The sequence below is a fragment of the Annulohypoxylon maeteangense genome, assembly GCF_022496945.1.
Source record: "Annulohypoxylon maeteangense strain CBS 123835 unplaced genomic scaffold GGS22scaffold_17, whole genome shotgun sequence".
NCBI classification, from domain to species: domain Eukaryota; kingdom Fungi; phylum Ascomycota; class Sordariomycetes; order Xylariales; family Hypoxylaceae; genus Annulohypoxylon; species Annulohypoxylon maeteangense.
The window spans coordinates 830,167-849,280 of record NW_025953264.1 but is presented as its reverse complement, the minus strand read 5'-3'; the positions used below and the strand labels follow the sequence as shown (position 1 = coordinate 849,280).

Genomic DNA, 19,114 nt, shown 5'->3' with positions numbered 1-19,114 from the left:
TGCCAAAGTGGAGATCAAAAAAAGATTGCACAAGGCATCATCAATTCTTATGACCGCCACTTTCGTCCTACTCTTTTTTTCCCCTCAGGTTCGCATGTCGTCGTTGGACATTTGATTTTCGTTTTCGCAATTGGGTCATAATTGGGATACGAGAGACAAGAAATTAAAGAAGAAATCCAGTTGGTTGTTTGCTTTTGCATGGCAATCTGGAGTTGTTGTTTGTTGCCGTTGATTTTCTCCTAATTGGATTCTTCTCTTCTTTTTTTTTCTACTTCGGTACGTGGATCTGAACTTGGATTTGGACGTGGACGTTATTTTAATTATCTCGGCCATTATCCATCCCCCTGTCTTTCCAAGATGACTTCTTGACACTATGACCTATTCCATCTTAATCTTTTTTCTTCTCCGTCCTGCTACTCATCTCATCGTTCCTTCATCTTCTTATTTGATTGATATCATCGTCTTTTCGATTTTATCTCACTCCCTCATCGATATGATGATATTCTAATCTAATAACAGTGTCAGCGATTCTTTACGACGTTACGAACCTTCATGGCCTTCCGAAGATACCCTCAATTTTTACGACCCTACTCATTTTAATCCCGAGTCTTCCGTTTTCTCCCAATTTAACTTTCGTCTGAATTCCTTCTTCATTGCGTTTTTTTCTCGCCTTTTCACCACCGCGAGACGGCTAGACCGTCGTGATGGATCAACCACCACCACCTCCGCCACATGGCAATAATCCCAGGCCGACAAATCCAAATCCCAACCTTCCACCCGGCAAATATGATATATTTATCATACCACCGCATTCATCCGGGTCGGGTTTCCTCTATCTCCCATCGCTGAAGCCGAACCTGAATAGTTTCGCCGCGGGATTTGCCAGCGCTTTGGTCTTAGTTGTCCTCGGCCAAAGCATGGCACCTGCTTTTCGGGTATGGTACAATAACTTCCAGGGAATGGGAAATATGGGGATGGCGTTGTTGGTAATAGGGGTTGGAGTCGGAGCGTGGTCTCTGGGAAGAACACAACAAGGTGGCGGTCCAATACCTGGAGGAGGTGGTCCCGGCCCCGGTTCTGGAGAAGGCGGCGGAGGGAATTTCTATGGCCGATATGGTCCTGGATTTGGAGGCTATGGTGGCGGTCCGAATCCCAATGCCGGCCCACCTCCCAACGATGATATGCCTCCGCCGCCTCCTCCTCACGGCTCACCCCCACCTCCTAGACCGACACCTGGTTCACAGAACAGGGGAGGTCCGCAGCAGTCGTGGCAACAAGATCCGCAGGACGAAGAACCGAGAGAATCGCCCACACCGCCTCCCCGACGACCACGCCAAGAGACACCCGAAGAACCCCCTAAGCCGAAACCTAGGGAACCTTCCCCAGAGCCTCCTAAGGAGCCCCCCAGGCCGTCTCCTAAGAAGAAGTCTAAGGAACCCCCTAGGGAAGCCCACAAGACTCCTAAGAAGCCGCCGCGAGAGCCGCCGAAGGAATCGCCAAAGGAACCGCCTGAGGAACAGCCTAAGGAACAACCCAAGGAACAACCTAAGGAACCGCCAAAGGGTGCGTGGGAGAAGGCAAGAGAAGAAACCAGACGAAAGGAGGAAGAACGAAAGGCTAAGGAAGAGGAGCGAAAAGCCAAGGAGGCCGAGCAACGTAAAAGGGATGAGGTAACCAAACGTCTTAGGGAATTGCGCGAAAAGGAAGCCCGTGAGCGTGCTAGACGCGAACAAGAGTTGTATGAGAGACGAGAGCGTGATGCGCGCGAGAAAGAACAACGAGAACGTGAACAACAAGAAAGGGAACGGGAGCGACAAGAAAGAGAGCAGAGGGAGAAGGAGCAGAGAGAGAGAGAACAAAGGGAAAATAGACTCCGAGAAGCTCGAGAACGACAACTTCGCGAGAAGCTCGAAGAAGAACGGGCACGCCGAGAGAGGCTTGAGAGAGAAGTCCAGGAAAAGGAAGCGATACGAGCCAGAGAGGCAGCTGAGGCAGCACGGTTGAAGGCAGCAGAAGAGGCTAGGTTGCGAGAGGCCCAGGCAGCTAAGATCAGAGAGCAAGAAGCCGCTAAGGTTAGGGAAGCGGTGGCTGCTAAGGTTCGAGAGATGCGAGAGAAAGAGGCTGCTAGGCAGCGGGAAGCCGAAGCTGCTAGACAAAAGAAGCAGGAGGAGGAAGCAGCGAGGATAAGAGAAGCCGAGGCAGCAAGGTTGAGAGAGCAGGAAGCAAAGGAGGCTGAGAGCAGGAGAGGTGCATATGCGTTCTCGTCAGTGGGTGAAAAGACTAACCCTTGGCCGAACGGAAAACCACCTATGCCACCTATGCCTGCGTCTCCCAAACCAGCCCCAAGTACTACGTCTAGTAAACACACCACCACTCAGAGTACTGCTTCTAGTCGACCGCCACCAGCAGCATCAGCAACCCCAAGACCAAGCCCGACACCAAGTGCAAAGGCACAAAGCACCAGGGCACCCAGCGGAGTCAACGAAGAGACGTATTCGTTTCGACCATACGACCAGCCTAAGAGCCATGGTCGAAAAAAGTCGAACGAAACAGCCTTTACAGGATCGTCATATGCCCCATCGCAGGCCCCGTCGCATTCGACTGCACGAACAACGCCTCCACCATCCGAACGAGCCCCTTACGAGACCAACGATCCGAAAAAGATTGTCATCAAAGCTGTTTATGGTTTTGTCAATCAATTTTCCAAGACACCGGCGTCTCAGCTTATTTCTGGCTATAGTCCAGTCACAGACGGTTTGATTCTTCGCATATCTTCGGAAGGCATCTTCATCGACGATGATGTCCGTAACGAGCCGCAACGAGATTGGGATGTCAAAGCCTGGACCCTTAAGACTGTTGAGGTATGGTGCCCGTCGCATTGTGTCACAGAAACCGCCACAGCCGCCGCCAAAGCGCCATCCAGAACTCATCGCTTCCGATCGACGATACGTGGCGACCCGAAAACGCTAACGGGCGACGATGCCGCGGTGTGTGTCGCCGAGCTCTCACATTCTTGCAAGAACGAATGCCGCTATTCTGCTCAGAACGCACGAAGCGCCACGTCGTCGTCATTTGTTAGCAGCGCTAGGCGACGTGGCTTGCATCTAATGCGCGCGACAGTCAGAGACCAGGACGGCAGAAGACACTTGTTCGTCATCGACGGAGAAGAGGGCTGGAAGTTAGCTGAAGGCCTCACTCAACTGCTCAGAGGTTCTCAACACAGGCAGCTAGGCATCCAATGTATGGCAAAGACCGAAGCCCAAACCATACTTGAGACTCTTGGCTGGTGACTAAAGGGGACGCTGGTGGCAACCGGCAGTACTTATGGGATATCATCTGGCAGGCGATGGGCGACTGGAATGTTGAAGTCGTTGTCGCATTCCACCGCCGCCAGGCTCCACTCTATTGGATGGACTTACCATCCCTTCTTGGTCAATACTTAATCGTTCATTCTTCCTACCCAATGCATTGGCGATGCGCGGCGGCGTACGGTTTAGTTAGTCTAAATTTGCAAAACGGAGAGCGCAATTTCTTTCTGCGTAGCGGAGGACCTGGCATCATAGCACGGAAACCCCCGTGTAGAGAGTTAGTTGAGATTGCCACCGATTGGTCAATTAACTGGATATATACCACCACTGAGACAATGAAAATACATTGATACGAAATGCTTGATTTTGCTTAATGTCTTGGTTTAGTGCTGTGTTTTTGTGATAAGCATAGTTACTTGTATGTAAATTTATGATGTTAATGAATGTGTTTCTAAGGAATTCTACTAGTTTATAAGAAACTGTTTACTGATAATCTCCAAAAGCTATTTGAGATTTAGAGCATATACTCTTGTTAGGCTAAAAAGGCGAGGTTCTCTTCCTTAGGATACCTTTCTCTTATTTTTTTGTGATGGTTCTGACCTTATCGACTACGCTTCGGGCGCTTCTCCTTTACCTCTTTTCCAATCTACCTTGTGAATCACCACGTCAAGTTTGACACTTTCGATATTCGAAGCCGTAAGCTTTACAGTCACAAAAGTGAAGATAGTGTTCAATTAAACAGTCTCGAGTGAGATGGCTGAAGTCTATGCTCCCCGTATGGCCTAGATTAATCTATCGTGCCTACCTATAGGATCGTAACGTACGATGAAGAAGCGTAAGAGATGACGGATTCTATCTTATCTACCTACATATAAATGATTGTGTTTAAAATGAATGCCGCCCTCTACCCTACGGGACAATTATTGATATTTGGAATACAGAGCTGCCGTCTATCATTCCGAAACTCTTCAAGAATTGATACACATCGTTCATAACATCTCGTTCACGCCTTATCCCTATATTGACTTCATCCACAAACTGTAACCTTTCAATAAGTGTAGCGGCTAGACCAGTATCCTATTCGCCACGTGAATTTGTCATTCTATATATGAACTCGATGTAGACTGAGCGTCTCGGCCCTTCCAGGGGTATAGGGGGGAGCGAGGAGGCAAGGAATGACGCATATGCGCCTTCTCTCCCTCGTGGTATATAGAGAGCCGCTCACCCTGTCGATTGATAATCGCTTATAGGTAGTGGGAGGATATTAAAATGAATATGTGCCTTCGCGTGCGCGACGCGCTCTTGGTCCTGCTGGACCCTCGTTCCCAAAGAATGGTCGGCCCGGATGGTTGCCGTTTTGGGCTACCAGTGTATGGTTTAGGAAGGGGATATAAATAAATTTAAAGCAGGAGATCTCGGCACATGCTGGGATGCAATCGTGCCCATTCGTTCAGATGAAGTCCTGCCTCTGGCCAGTCAGAAAGGGGCTTCGCGCGATACTCAACTCATGTCCAATGACGTTGCGATGCCTAGACGAAGGCTTGATTCGGCTGCTGGAACACTACCGAGCCCTCTACCCCCGCTTAATATGTCAGAATAGGAATGAGTCCGTAGTAGGTAATGTATGTAATTTCGACCCTCGCATCAGATTTGTCGCCCAGGTCTGCCTCTGGATCCTAGGGTTATATTAACCGGCGAGGCTTCATTGAGCGGCAGTTGCATTGCCATGACATCCAGCCAATAGCCGCGGCGTCTCAACACTCCGTCCGCCTTGGCTTTATCCGGAGAACGATGATCTGCGCCGCCTCGGAGGGAGAATAAAGGTAGCACGGCCTGCCAGCCTCCCTCCCCGGCCGGTTATCTTGTTCCCTCTTCCTTTCCTCCAAGCATCTTCTCATAATCAACATCGTCGAAAGTCCTAAGGAACGACAACAAACAAGATGTTGATGAAATCTCTTCTGCCCGCTGCGGCGGCTGTCCAGATGGCGGCCGCGCAGGAGCTGATGCGCTTCGGATGCTCGCAGCTGACCATCGACCGAATCGACCCCCTGGTCGAGCCGGGCAACATGCCCTCGGCGCACATGCACCAGATCATCGGCGGTAACTCGCTCAACGCCAGCATGCACCCCGACGACCACGACCCCCCGACCGTCTCGACCTGCACGAGTTGCACGTACTCAGAGGACTTCTCCAACTACTGGACCGCCAACCTGTACTTCCGCGCGAGGAACGGCACCTACAAGCGCGTCCCGCAATTCGCCAACCTCGGTCTCGGCGTCGAAGCCGGCATGACCGTCTACTACATCCGGGGGTACCAGCCCAGCGCCAAGGTCACGGCCTTCCCTCCCGTAAGCCCCTCCCCCTCCCCCAAAAGAACCTTCTAATTGAGGAATTTCTCGTTCGTTCGGTATAGGGATTCCGAATGCTCGTCGGCGACCCGACAAACCGACAAGCGAGCACGATGCAAAAAGGGCTGTGCTACCGATGCGAAGCGAACATGCAGCAGAACCCATTCGGCGGGGCCCCCTGCACGGGGCAAGACACGCAAGCGTTCCCGAAGCAAGCGTGCGGGGGCGGGTGGCGGGTAACAGTGCACTTCCCGTCGTGCTGGGACGGCAAGAACCTCGACTCGCCGGACCACAAGACGCACGTAGCGTACCCGGCGTCGGGGACCTTCGAGTCCGGGGGCGCGTGTCCGAGCACGCACCCGGTGAAGATCCCGCAGATCATGTACGAGATCATGTTCGACACGCGCGCGTTCAACAACAAGGCCGAGTGGCCTGCCGATGGCTCGCAGCCCTTCGTCTGGAGTATGAATGACACTACTGGCTACGGTCTGCACGGAGACTACCTCTTCGGCTGGAAGGGAGATGCCCTTCAGCGCGCTATGGATGGCAAGTGCTCTGGTGACCGATGCGCGCCGCTGCAGAGGCAGACGGACCAGGCTGCTATCGACTGTGTTAAGTCCCAGAGCGTCAAGGAGGATATTGGTGATGGATGTGAGTTAACTGCCCTCCCCCCTTTCCTCTTACCCTCTACACGCTATACAGATTAGGTACTGACTGTCATATCTAGGGCTTACCAGCCTCCCCGGATGGTAGATCACCATTCCCACGGCGGAAGAGGCAACGGCAGGCCAGGGATGAGGTCTTGCTTTGCCTGGAGTTATTATTGTTAGCTGGGAAGAGAAGGGGACCTGTTAGACTGACCTGTTAAATCTTTCCCCTGCACCCCTGTTAATCTCGTCACGAATAAATACCATTATACACACATCGTCTGAAATAGTGAATTCAGTATCCAACAAGGTAGGCACACATGCAATTCACAACAAGAGCGAGTAAATTATTTCATTTCGACATTAGTATTAGTTCGTATTAGGTACACGAATGTATGTGCCAGATTGGAATATGTATTTTACGTTCCCGCCAGCCAATTAATGTACTGTATCAAACCAACCCCTGTAACCCCGACGTACCTTTCTATGATAGTGGGGCGCTCAGCGGCAGCTTACGGCTGCTGGGACCGACATGTACGGTCTTAGCGGCGCTGCTAATAACCCAGTTCTGGGATGCGACATCCCAGTTGCTGACATCGCGACGGTTCAGCGTGGCGCGGAAGGTAGCGGTTTGACCCGGCTCAATCGTAATCCGATCGAAGCCGCGAAGGACAACCTCGGGGTCATCCTCACCACCAAGGGAGACGTAGAGTTGCGGAACCTCGTCGCCAACAATCTTGCCCGTGTTGGTAACCTTGGCGGTGACAGTGTAGAGAGTATCGAACAGTTGAGGGTTACCGCCAGACTCATCCTTGGGACCAGGGCCGGCAGGGTGAAGAGCCTGCTTAGAGGAGTCGATAGCTCCCTTGGGCAGGAATTCTTCTGCAGTCTTGCCGAATTCTGGATCCTGAGATGCGGCTTTAAGCGATGATGTGGTGTTGAAGTAAGGGTAGATGTACTGCCAGATGTAAGGGAAGGAGGAGTTGGGGAAGGCGTAATCTTCGAGTTCCGTAGAATAGTTGCCGAAGGTAGGGGCTTCGGCGGTTTCGCCGGTGGTTGGCTTGTACTCTGCGTCATACGACTTTTCGACCTGAATATCAGAGTACTCGAAAGTGGTGTATGACAATCCAAATCCGAACTCGTAAATAGGCGTAATATTGGCACGGTCTAATGCACGGTAGTCGATGAACACACCTTCGGGGAATTCCAGCTGTGGCGCGCCGTTGCCATTGTTGGGCTCGTACATGACATCGGCACCGTAGTCTTCTCGCGTTTCTGCCCAAGTGAAGGGAGTTCGGCCGGCCGGGTTTACCTTGCCGTATAACACGTCTACAAGTGAGCGACCACTTTCTTGGCCCGGCAAGCCAGCCCAGACAATAGCCGTGACGTTAGGCGAGTCGTACCACTCCTTGACGAGGGTAGGACCAACGGAGTGAATGATAACGATGGTGTTGTTGTTCCATGATGAAACATTCTTGATGAGCTCATCACCGTTGCCCCATAGTGTCAGGTTCTTTCGGTCACCTTCATTTCCATCAACGTTGATATATCCTTCTCCAGAGTCTGCGTTGACAAAGACAAGAGCAGTTGCATCAGCTTGCGAAACAAGAGCTTTTATCGTGGATGTGGCAGAATTGTTAAGGACACCCTCAATTCGGCTGCGATCCTCAAGGGCCTGCGCCTGTAACGCCTCAAGGGGAGTAATAAGATAAGGGAACTCGCAAGATCCGGAACCCCATGCCATCGCAAGAGTACCATGGTCGCAACCTCGGTCAGAGCAGCCGTTCGGGCCAATTGGGCTGGGTCCAGCATCTTCTCCTACCACTGCGAGGAACTTAGGCTTCTTAAGAGGAAGAGCACCATTATTCTTGAGCAGCACCGTTGACTTGGCACCAATTTCGCGGATAAGATCGCCGTGGTCTCCTTGAGCATCGACGTGCCAGTTGATTTGCTGGTGACCCTCGCCTGCGGCGTAGTAGAGGGGGCCATAGGTATCTCGGGTCCACGAGGAGAAGCTGATAGGGGTCTGGTTCTCCACAGTCCTGCCGACCTTGAAATAGGCTGCCATAATTCTCATAGCCATGTCGTCAACTCTGTACTGGGGAACAGTGCCGTTCAATACGGCAATGGTAAGATTGGCACCCCAGAAACTGAGTCCAGAGTTAAATGCAGTATCTCCAGGCATTGTCATATCCAGGCCAGCTACGGCACTGGACGCACCGGAGTGCTGTGCTTGCCAATCGCTCATAACGAATCCCTGGAATCCCAATTCGCTCTTTAGTAGGCCGTTCAATGTCTTGGAGCTAGAAAAGCTCTGTTAGCTATTTACTCATGTCGTAATGTTCTCAACATATACTTACTTTTGGCAACCTTGAGAGTTGTTCACTTGGTTATACGAGCACATAACTGATCCCACGCCTGCCCTTACCGCGTCAGCGAAAGGCCAGAGGTATAACTCGTGCATTGTTTTGTCGTCGATATTTGCGGAGACAGTTTGTGTAATGTTGTAGCCATAACCTTGAGCTTCTCCAACCTGTCTGAAATGTTCTTTATACGTGTGTTAGTAGTTGCCTTGTAGGTAGTTTATTATTTTCTCTTACCTTGCTCGTTGCCAATATAATGCTTCGCACAGGCAATCACGCCCTCATCTTGAATTCCCTTGATAGTCTCGGCGATTGCAACACCGGTGAGATAGGGATCGGGAGAAAATCCTTCCCAGTTGCGTCCACCCGCTGGCGCACGGCCAATCGGGCCAGCAACAGGACCAAGAAGGACATCAACACCCTTGATCTTGTTCTCATTTCCCATAGCCTGTCCTCGTTTATACATGAGGGTTCTGTCGAACGAAGCTGCTACAGTCTGACCAGAAGAAAATGCCGATATGTAATCCGCGTTACGAATACCCAAGGGAGAATCCTGCATGCACATGCTTCGGAATCCGAGCCGGGGAACGGAACCGGCTTGTCCGACACATTGCTCACCCTCCCAACTTGAATTTTGTCAGTTGTTGAAGCTGCAGTTGTTTTCTCGAACATAGCTACTTACCCAATACCAGTTGTCAAATTAACCTTTTCCGCAAGGGTAAGCTGGGAGACGAAGTCCCGGGCTTTGGCGTACGCGTCTTCCCATCCTTTCGCGGTAGGGCTCATCCACGGAGAAGGATAAAACGGCTCCGATTTAAGCAGATCTCGTTTATCAACCTATGAATTGTTAGATATCACAAGCCGTTTAGTCATAAGCAGAGTAGGCATTAAGCTATTAGAAAAGGAAACGCGTGAGGGTAAGATCTGAACTAACCGCATTGGCAACTGCAGTGCCGGTGACCGCCAATAGGGCGGTCCACGAGGCGGAACGCATTGCGACTATCGTAAGGTCGAAACGATCTTAGAGCTCGTTCATAGATAGTAGGTAGGTAGAATGCCAATTCAACTCAACGGACCGGAGTAGATTACGGAATCGGCCGCAGTTGGACTACCGAATAGGAAGACAAGTGATGATCGAGAGGGTTGGGCAAGCTGGAGTGAGAAAAGGAATAAGATTGAACAAAGGTCTGTATTAATAACTATTATGAACGTCAAGGGCTGTTGGTACTTCTCTTAGTACGTCCAGGGCTCTCTTGGTACCTCTCTCTGGTTACATAGGTACCCTGCAGGCTTTGGGGATCGGGTGATCAACAAACTACATGCACCTACCTAGAGCTAGGTGGGATGTCGGTGACTTCTAGGATTTCCTGGTCAGCCCCGTAAGCATAATTCTCCATCCCGTCCATGTTGCATGGTTACAATCGAACCCACGAAAGGCAAGGTTCTCCGCTTGGGGAAGATGTCATATTATAGCCAGGCCATGTGTGCGGTATTGCTTCCGATTTGAGTGGATGGTTGCATGGTAAGAGAAAAAACAGACGAGACGCGTTCGGGAAATGTTAACATTGTACCATTGTACCGTACCGTTGCATGGAAAGACTTGAGAAACACGAGCTCAGCGGCTTTGTGCCTACTGCACAAGTCCCAACCTTGTCCACCTAAGCAGGTACTTCGGTACGGACAGAAAATGCTCATTGAAATTACAGAAAGCCATGAGATTGAATTTGGTTGGAAGTGGCTGAGTTAGGGATAAACATTGAAGATCAGTGGAAATTAAATGCTAATAAGTACATCCTGCCTGCCGACCAACACGCAATTCAACTTTTAAGTGTTATTTAATCAACGCTAACTTGCTTAAAAGGCAAGGGCAAAACATCATAATAACAATTCATCACCATTGAGCTTTCCCTACATTGGTAAGTCATAGCAGATACCGAACCACTTGGCAACTGCTTGGGGAGTCGTATACTTAAGCTTATCGGCAAGTGCCGTGTTTATGGGGTACATAAAGTCAAAATATTATAAAAATGTTCCAAGGTAACCAACGCGTTTATGGCTAAGCGCAAAAATGTCGAGTGATTTAGATCCACGATTCAAATCCATATGGATATCCTTTCACAAAAGCCAAGCGTTAACATGTTACGTAAGTTTTCCTCTTACAGGCAAGAATGTGTATGGCGCGTTATTTCACGTTGTTTTCTTAGTCTTTTACTAAATGCCGACGAGACCGAGCTGGAAAGATCGTCAGGGGAGCTAGCTAGGTAAGGCGAGATTTGTGATCCTTCAACTTCTTCATTTTATATTTTCTTAACGCTCAAATAACAACAACGGTCCCAATCATCACCAATTCCCATAACTTTCCGTTATAATTGATGACGCATGGCTTAGAAAGAGTATAAATGCCTAGATAGTCTTAAGCTGCGGAGGTTATGATGAAAATAAGGTATTGCTATCCTAGTACAAAGCGTGGTCCGAACGTGTGCAGCTAAAGTTCCATAATAATTAATTTAGGATACACCAACGCCAAGGAATGGGACGACTTCGTACAACTGCTCTAACTACCCTTTTAAGTAACTTACCAACAATTATCGGCCGGGCAGCCGGGAAACAGCAGGTGATCGTCGAGGGTTAGGATTATTATCTGCATATTCTATTCATAATTAGAGTTACCCATGCCAGCACGACTGACATAATTTGGGGGAGACGTCATGCTAGATCTTGGTATCCTAAATTCGTTTAAACGTCCCGCCAAGATTTCCTAGTGGTTCTAGCATTCTTAGAAGTATCCGGCATCCGTCTCCTCATGATAGACCGATGACGAATGTTCAACTACCCGTCACTTATGTTGACACCCTTGGGCTCTTGGTATAATATCCCGCTCTTTTCTATCGGGCCGTCTCTGACCTCAGCTGGTTTTCGTGGGTCTAGGCACTGATGTTCGCCCCAGAAGCTCGGGATCGGACCTCGGGAGAGGATGGATCCAAGTTGAAATTTACGTCGAAAGAAAATGTTTCGTTGGAGAAGCTCGAGTTCGTGCGGGGAATGGCCTCCCATTAAGGGAAAGGCCGCCTTAGCTATGCGGGGTTGTATGGGGTCCTGTCTTGGAGTACGGGAAAGAACCTGGTCAATTTTCTAGTTTCTGTTAAACTTCGGTTAAACTCAGGGATCATGACCTGCTTGCATGCAGCTGCCACGTTGTTTATGAACTCATCACCACACCGAGGACCGGTTCAGCAAGGACAATATAGCGCTATAACACGGGGAATATCGGTAATTAATTTCGGGATGAACTTCATCACCAAGATAGCAGCTCCGTCTTGTACATACCGAGCTCGGAGGTACCGGTATTAGTTAGTCCTTCCACTTCCATGCATAGAATCAAGTTCATGCCAATTCGATTCCGCCCATCCCGTTCGGATTGCTATCCGAATTGCCGAAGTCTACACCAGTTACGCTCTAGTGGTGATCAACTAAGCAGGTAAACATTCTTCACTGGAGAAATATCTAATAAACATCTGCTACCTATTTTGCAGTTCTGCAGTCGATGGAAAGCTAATTGTCTACACACACAACCAGATAGCTAATGGCGACTACTGGGTATTAGGCCCGAGTAGCATACATGCTGTCGTCAATACCTATCCATCCCACATCTAAGAACCGCAATAGCCAGCAAATAAGACGGTACATAATATCCACCTCCTGCATATGAAACTTAGATTTACACGTTTAAAAGCGATGATTTTGTTATGTCTCTGCAATTAGGTTTATGTTGTCTCCACTGAGCTCTCTGGCAATCCTGGTAACGTTGAGTATTAGTTCAAGTCTTGACAAGAGAATAAATGGAGGATAACCTTATCGCAATACCAGGCCGCCTTACAATGACTACAATTCGATAGCTTCTTTCCAAGATCAGCCTTAACTTTTCCGCAATGAAAGCAGCTTGGCTCATTGTAGTTTCGAGGGACACCTGGCTGATAGTGATCAAGAGCAGCAAGGAATTGTGCTCTCCCTGGGGTGCGGAAACCCTGATCATGCGTTGGGAGTGTGAAGCCCGAGTTGCAATTGATGCGCGGGACAAGTTCACGAAGATGATGCATCTCCGATCTTATGAATCTTCTATTAGCAATCGTTTATATTACCATTTCACGAATAGGACCTGGATTTTTACATGATGATTGCTGCTTGAATGTGGGAAGATACGGGTATCTAATTGGGTCAACTGGTATCGGGGGGACTTACTCTTCCATTTTAGCACCAGCGCGCATTAGTAACGCGCCTACTATGATAACGCGGTATTCGCCACCTACTTCAGTCTCCTTTGAACGCCAATATGCGAACACCCTATGCCCTAAGTCATCGGTATCGAGTTTGGCGCGCATATCGGTTACGAGTTCCGAAAGCATCTCAGCGTACTCGGGAGTCAGGTAGTAGAGGCGCATTAATGCGGGACACAACATATCCGTTTGGTGAACCATCTTGGATAAGTCTAAATTCAGGTCGAAGGTTTCGTTGATCGCGATTGCGATATCAAGGTCCGCATCCCCCTCAAAAAGGCCTATACAAAAAAAGAGTCAACGGCCGCTCAATCATCTTGAGATATTTGCTCAAGAGAACTTACGCATTCCCCAACGGCCCATATTGATCGATGCACTAGATTAAGGATAAGTGACAATAATATGGACTCCCCCAAGTTGTAGTGTACTCGATGATGGATGCAATTGGAATATTTGCGATGAAATGTTTTTTTGTGAAACTGGAAAAGAGATAAGAGGGGATAAAAATGGGAGAACTCAACTCTCGAATGATTCAAATTCTCGGATTTCGATTAAGTTTTCAATTTCAAGTACTCGAAGAAGGCTTTACCATGAATTAACTTCTGTGAAACCGGTGATTGGTTATACGTAAAGTTTGAAGGGGTTCCCGGATCGTTCCTACTCGGTAGATTGAAAGCGGTTTATTAGATCTGGAGGGAAGTCATGATAGAATAGGTACTAAAGTAGAAGGAGTAGACTTGCGCAGTTGTAAAATTTCAAAGCAGTTTTGGGAAGATGCGCATCTTTTTCATATCATTCTTAACTATTTGGATCCATTTTGAATGTTGGTGACTGGGAATGGCCTCATCCCCAGAATATCATTCCCCGTCGTATATAGTATACCTATTGACGCCTATATTAAAGTAAACTAGGTAGGTACCTAGATACCCATCATAAGCCATACTTGACTCATAAGCCATATGTAAGATATAGGGCTACATTTCATCCTGAGATCAATTGGAATTCATGTTACCCAATGATTTAAACAATAGGTAACAAATTTCCTAGGAACAACTAACCCAGTTTTTACTTCGATCTGTAGAACGAAGAATCAGACTGCGATCAGCGGTCCGAATCCCTCCTCCGTTCAAAAATGATCGTTCGGACAATAAACTCCTGGCCATCGGCCGCGCGGGCGTCCGCAGGCAGCCATTGTAGGAGTGGCGGATCCTGGTTTTCGGTACCTCGAGCTTTGTTCTGCTCTTTAAACCAGGTGTGAAAGCGCCCTTCATAATGATATGCTTCAGCACCTTGCCATCTAAACGCGTCTTCCCCCCTCCACGCCAAATGATACCCATCTGGGAGTGGAAATGTCCACAACTTCGCACACTTCGCTACATAATCAAGTTGGTCCTGCTTACACCCGAAAGTTTCCAATACAAGCTCTAGTGTTGTGAGATCTGGCCAATACTCACCAATTTGCATGCCCCAGCGTCCCTCTTTCTCGAAATCATCAAGTCCGAAGTCTGGCTCATTGCCTGACTTTCGTGCTTCATATCCTCTTGTCATGGCCAAGCTATTCTCTGGTCGAGCAGGCAGCTCCGTCACATTGATCATTGGTTCCAGTCGAAGCCTCGATGTGACAGACCTTCTACATTCTTCAGGATCGGTTTCCCATGTCCACCAGTCAGTGCGCAACATGCGGATGGTCAGATTGGTAATCTTCCTGCCGACACGGAGGTTCTGTTGATGGGAAAAGCTGTTAGCGATGTTTCGGGCTTTAGATAGGTAAGTGACTTACACTGTCATCGGAATTCGTGGGTTCTACAAATGCTGCGTATCCCGTACTTGTGTAATTGCGACTTTCGTATCCCTTGTGCCTCCCACTACAACGATAAGAGTTAACAATTCGTTCCTCACGAAAGAGTTCTAAAAATTTAATTATCTTTCGCAATTCTTTTTTTGAACAGGCTCGATTAAGAATGTTCACTCCCAAGGCAGACTAAAGGGGAGAAGAGGAACTTAATGTTACATACGATGTACCAATAAGACGTGATATCCGCTCAATAGCGCCTGGTTATGATTAGCTATAGTACTTAATAATTCGTAGATAAAGGACAAATTTATGCATAGGAAACATACCACCTTCCAAGACATATTGTTGTACGGTCATCTCAACTGAGGATATATTTGCAAATTGCCAGGATTTCAATTTCTGGCATAGAAGGAGATTCGATGACGCACGGGTTAGCGGATTATTCAGCGGGATACTGTTGTAGTTCGTTTCAAAAACTGCTATGGGGTTGACTTGGAAGGGCTTTAGAAAAGCCTCGACGTAGATGGCTCGACACGTGAGCAACAGCTCTACCGCGACACGCCAGGGGCCGGCTTGGCCTGGTCTAGCATGTTGACTACTGATGACATAGATGGAGTGTAAGTTCTCGTAGCGCGTGAGAGAGAGGCGCCATATTTGTTCACGTATTTCGCTCGGGAGTTTAGAGCTTGACGATGAGAAGAGTCAGCAATTTCTTTCGATGAGAGGCTTCAGGGGATATGTATATCTTAGGGGACTAAAAAGGGTGAAAAATAACTCTTTGTATTGCATACAAAATGGGGGAAGATAGTTGGGGGTTGATTGACTCGGGATGCTTCAGAAGCTCGATTGCGAGGGGAGGCTCCTCCGCCCCTCTGGGACTGCGACGAAGAGGGACATATGAAGAGCTATCTGGCATAACCTGCTGCCTCGGCCGAAAGCGAGTTCTCATACGTTGATAGGTTTCTCGCACCATTGCTCTTGTTGTTTGGGTTGTGATCGGGCGTTTAGTATAAGACTAGCGTGTAGGTACCAGGTACCGTAGGTAAGTTGATAGTGAAGGTAATCAATTATTAGAAGATCCTAGGTATAAATGGCCTTTGTTTGAATTAGTATGAAAGGTCAATCGTCACAAGTTCCTGACTATGGAATTCATTTACACTTTAAAGAAAGAGACAGTATTCTTGGATGATTTTGGAGGTTAAAAAGGATAGATGCTGGTACATACTAGGAGGTAGGCAGATAGGAGGCCAATTCTGCCTAGAGCTACGGACTAGGGTGCTGGAGATCCGTACTGGAGAGCTAGAAGGAACCCCGCTATCCGGATCTGCCTCCAAGAAAAAGTGGAACAAATAGAAGACGTCGAGAGGTCTGATAAGAGTTCAACTTAAACTTCTATTTGTTCTTCATGAGTAGGTGCAGGATACTAGGTATGTTATATTTTCTAAACAGGATTATGCGAGCAACTACCCGGTGATTAATAACATGATTTTAGAATTGGTTAAGTAAACGATAAGCCCCTGAAATAGTTGCAAACGTGGGGTTACTCGCTGACTGCATTGGAACTGTAACCAACATGTCATAATGCATCATCATCCTGAAGGATTCTGAATATCATAGAAAATTGCGCATATGTTAATTGTAAAAAATTTATTTTAATTTTGTACCTAGGTACCTTGGGTATGAATACAATAGTTTTGAATCAATGCAGTTCGCATTGTGGGCAATGTTCCAGGGTTTGTACAATACGCCCAACTCTCTCAGCGTCTTGTAACTACAGTAAAGGGTCAAATTAATCCGGTCCACCCCCCATTTTACACCAAAACTCTACCTTTTCACTTTATGATAACTTTACCAACAGAACTCCTAGAATTATATGGTTTATTGTTTTCGATAAATAATTACTTAATTTACAACTTTTATACTGAAATATTTTTAGATATCGTAAGATTAAAAGAGTTATTACAGGATTAAGTGCGAGTAAATTGGGTTTTTCAAATGTCCCATACAAAAAATTACGATTTGTATGGGAAACCAATGAAATCCCACCTTACGTTCACTTTATCCTGTTATAACTTTTTCAATCTCCAAATAACTAAAATTATTTCAGTATGTAAATTTTAGATTAAGTAATTCTCTATATAAAAAAGAAAACCATATAATTCGTAGAATTATACCTGTGGAAATATCGTATATTAAAAAAGTAGTAAAATGGCTGTTTTTGGTATGATTTTGAAGGTGGACCGGATTAATTTGACCCCTCACTGTACCTACCTAAAGCTTTTTATGCGCATGTGTTCCAAGGTTATTATCATACACAAAGAAACACCTACCTGTGTTTTCAACTTAGATAGTTAAATATCTTTCCATGTGTAGGTACCTATAGTGTGTAGGAAAAGAATTCAAAGGAGGCAGTTCTGTTTTAATTCTCCATCGAAATGCATTGTGAATAACAATGCCTTGGTTTAAATTGTAGTGATAGTAAGGTATTGTAATTAACTTACTTCCTATAAAACTAGCTCTAAACCGTAGAATCCTATCCTATTATCATCATACAGCAAACTCTTCAACTTATAAACTACATCTAATAAACTACCTAAACATTTATAAATTAGTGTGTTGAAGCTAGCTATGGCTCCATCTCCTTATTTCGACTACGTCCCTTACCGGGATGGAAATATTAGCAAAGAGATGTCCGATCTCGCTGATGTAATGGAGCAGAACGACTTCAAGATACATCATATTCGGAATTGGCTTCAAAACACAGAGCTACCCCAGAATGACATTACGCACGAACAAATTAACCGAGCATTCAGCGATACAGAACTAATGGGAAGAATACTCGAAATAGAGATGGGTGTGCACCTTAAACTTACCCACGAAGCACTTCTTTATAAAGAGCTTCTGCATCACAAGGATTGGCAGTTCATGCAATTAATGCAGCTTGATCTGGAATTGATGCGCCTTTCATCGGGATATTTTTCTGGGCCTGTTATGGCTGTAAGTACCACAATTGATGGTTTGGCGAATGATACAGGTGATATTTCCCCAGTATCAGCACCAGTAAATCTCAGTGCAGAACACCCGGTGGTCCCTAACCCTTCAGCGATAGAAGAACATATTTTGGACCCCGCGTTGGAAAATATCCCAGAGGTAGTTACGGATTCTATTCCAGATCATATGCCATTATATGTTCCGGAATACGCTCCATATCCCATGTTGGATTGCAACCCGGATTTTGCCCTAGAAGACCTCGCTGGCGTTACTTCGGAGCCCATTCAAGCTTATACCGAATATTTTCCTGGAGATATAGATATGCTAGAGTATTCTGGCCTCAATTATATTCCGGATCATGCGGTAGGGGAAATTCTAGAATACGGTCTGGATCAAGCACCGGACTATATTTACGATGGTCAAGTTGCAGGGGATATTCCAGAAGCTGCCCTAGTACCCACCCCCACACTAGCCCCAAGCCCTGAACATTCTGCCTTCAGCCCCGCATCCTGTCAAAATCCCCTACAGCAACCAAAAGATGCACCCATGCCTGACCCCGTGGGTATTCTAGAACCCGTAACGGAATCTAGTACAATGCCGGAGCTTGTCCCAGCGCCAGCTCCTACAGTGAATCCGGCTCTAGTTGTGGTTCGTAAACCTGTGCGTAAAGGCGGGGTTAGGAAATCTAGTAATACTAAGCATAAACTCGTCAAGCCTGGCAGAGGTTACGCTCGTAAACTACCTCCAACAGGAAAACACATAGGTTCTCGATAAATAGGTACCTATCCAATGTGGTAAGTAGTAAGTGATCGGATATATATAGGGAGAATGGAAGGGAAGGCGTGAGTATTTGGTTGGGTTTTTATGTTCATCATCGGTATATATATCTTTAAATATATAATGCTCTTGTAATGTTAGTGTCTGGTAGCAACCTGATCAGTGGAGGTGATGTACCCCTAGACCCAAGACACTGTTAGTTTAATGCAAATCAGAGCCCTGATCGGTATTAAGGCAAGTGGGGTTGGACTGTAGGTGCTACATTGTGCAAGTTGGTTTAATAAAGAGCTATTAATAAACATCGTACATTCCCTTAATTGCTGTCTCCCTTAGATGCTCTTTTCTTTGGTTCTCCCTTTCGTTTGAACCATGACTCAATTTAATTGCTAACAAGACAACCTGGAAGTTAATGTACTCATGAAATGGGTAATACCAACAACAGAAGATGTGTCTCTGTTGAGTTGAAACAAATGCACAGCTGAGGTGGAAAGTAAGACCTAGAGGGGGAGACATGTTAGCGTGTTAGGGCTGCTAGGGTGGGGGTGGAGACCTGCCATCTTTAAGAGCCCCGCAATGTCTTCCCCCAAACTTAGCAGCCAGCAGATTAACCT

At 47.2% G+C, this 19,114-nt stretch overlaps 7 protein-coding genes across 7 annotated transcripts; 3 read left to right on the top strand and 4 right to left on the bottom strand.

The window, feature by feature from the left end:
* Window positions 1–349: 349 nt before the first annotated feature.
* GGS22DRAFT_171502 (uncharacterized protein) lies at window positions 350–3,665 on the top strand. The gene has a single exon (XM_047962613.1). It carries the CDS (start codon window positions 705–707, stop codon window positions 3,288–3,290), a length of 2,586 nt encoding a protein of 861 aa, XP_047815928.1. The 5' UTR covers window positions 350–704; the 3' UTR covers window positions 3,291–3,665.
* A 1,459-nt stretch (window positions 3,666–5,124) lies between these two features.
* GGS22DRAFT_54484 (uncharacterized protein) lies at window positions 5,125–6,599 on the top strand. The gene is made up of 3 exons (XM_047967376.1): window positions 5,125–5,656; window positions 5,722–6,307; window positions 6,384–6,599. The coding sequence occupies exons 1-3, from the start codon at window positions 5,249–5,251 to the stop codon at window positions 6,407–6,409; spliced, it is 1,020 nt and encodes a 339-aa protein (XP_047815927.1). The 5' UTR covers window positions 5,125–5,248; the 3' UTR covers window positions 6,410–6,599.
* Window positions 6,600–6,787: 188 nt separating this feature from the next.
* GGS22DRAFT_191822 (glycoside hydrolase family 3 protein) lies at window positions 6,788–9,660 on the bottom strand (the record flags this gene model as incomplete). The annotated part of the gene is made up of 5 exons (XM_047965175.1): window positions 6,788–8,606; window positions 8,664–8,850; window positions 8,904–9,292; window positions 9,349–9,503; window positions 9,601–9,660. The coding sequence occupies 5 exons, from the start codon at window positions 9,658–9,660 to the stop codon at window positions 6,788–6,790; spliced, it is 2,610 nt and encodes an 869-aa protein (XP_047815926.1).
* Window positions 9,661–11,903: 2,243 nt separating this feature from the next.
* GGS22DRAFT_171496 (uncharacterized protein) lies at window positions 11,904–13,461 on the bottom strand. The gene is made up of 2 exons (XM_047962612.1): window positions 12,243–13,461; window positions 11,904–12,144 (listed from the first exon to the last, which is right to left on the bottom strand). Exon 1 carries the CDS (start codon window positions 12,761–12,763, stop codon window positions 12,479–12,481), a length of 285 nt encoding a protein of 94 aa, XP_047815924.1. The 5' UTR covers window positions 12,764–13,461; the 3' UTR covers window positions 11,904–12,144; window positions 12,243–12,478.
* On the bottom strand, window positions 12,902–13,303 carry GGS22DRAFT_191821 (uncharacterized protein; the record flags this gene model as incomplete). Its single annotated transcript, XM_047965174.1, has 2 exons — window positions 12,902–13,221; window positions 13,285–13,303. 2 exons carry the CDS (start codon window positions 13,301–13,303, stop codon window positions 12,902–12,904), a joined length of 339 nt encoding a protein of 112 aa, XP_047815925.1.
* A 183-nt stretch (window positions 13,462–13,644) lies between the features above and the next one.
* On the bottom strand, window positions 13,645–15,942 carry GGS22DRAFT_171494 (uncharacterized protein). Its single transcript, XM_047962611.1, has 5 exons — window positions 15,527–15,942; window positions 15,062–15,420; window positions 14,956–14,992; window positions 14,721–14,805; window positions 13,645–14,662 (listed from the first exon to the last, which is right to left on the bottom strand). Exons 1-5 carry the CDS (start codon window positions 15,706–15,708, stop codon window positions 14,042–14,044), a joined length of 1,284 nt encoding a protein of 427 aa, XP_047815923.1. The 5' UTR covers window positions 15,709–15,942; the 3' UTR covers window positions 13,645–14,041.
* Window positions 15,943–17,363: 1,421 nt separating this feature from the next.
* Window positions 17,364–18,500, top strand: GGS22DRAFT_191819 (uncharacterized protein; the record flags this gene model as incomplete). The annotated part of the gene is made up of 1 exon (XM_047965173.1): window positions 17,364–18,500. One exon carries the CDS (start codon window positions 17,364–17,366, stop codon window positions 18,498–18,500), a length of 1,137 nt encoding a protein of 378 aa, XP_047815922.1.
* Window positions 18,501–19,114: the final 614 nt, after the last annotated feature.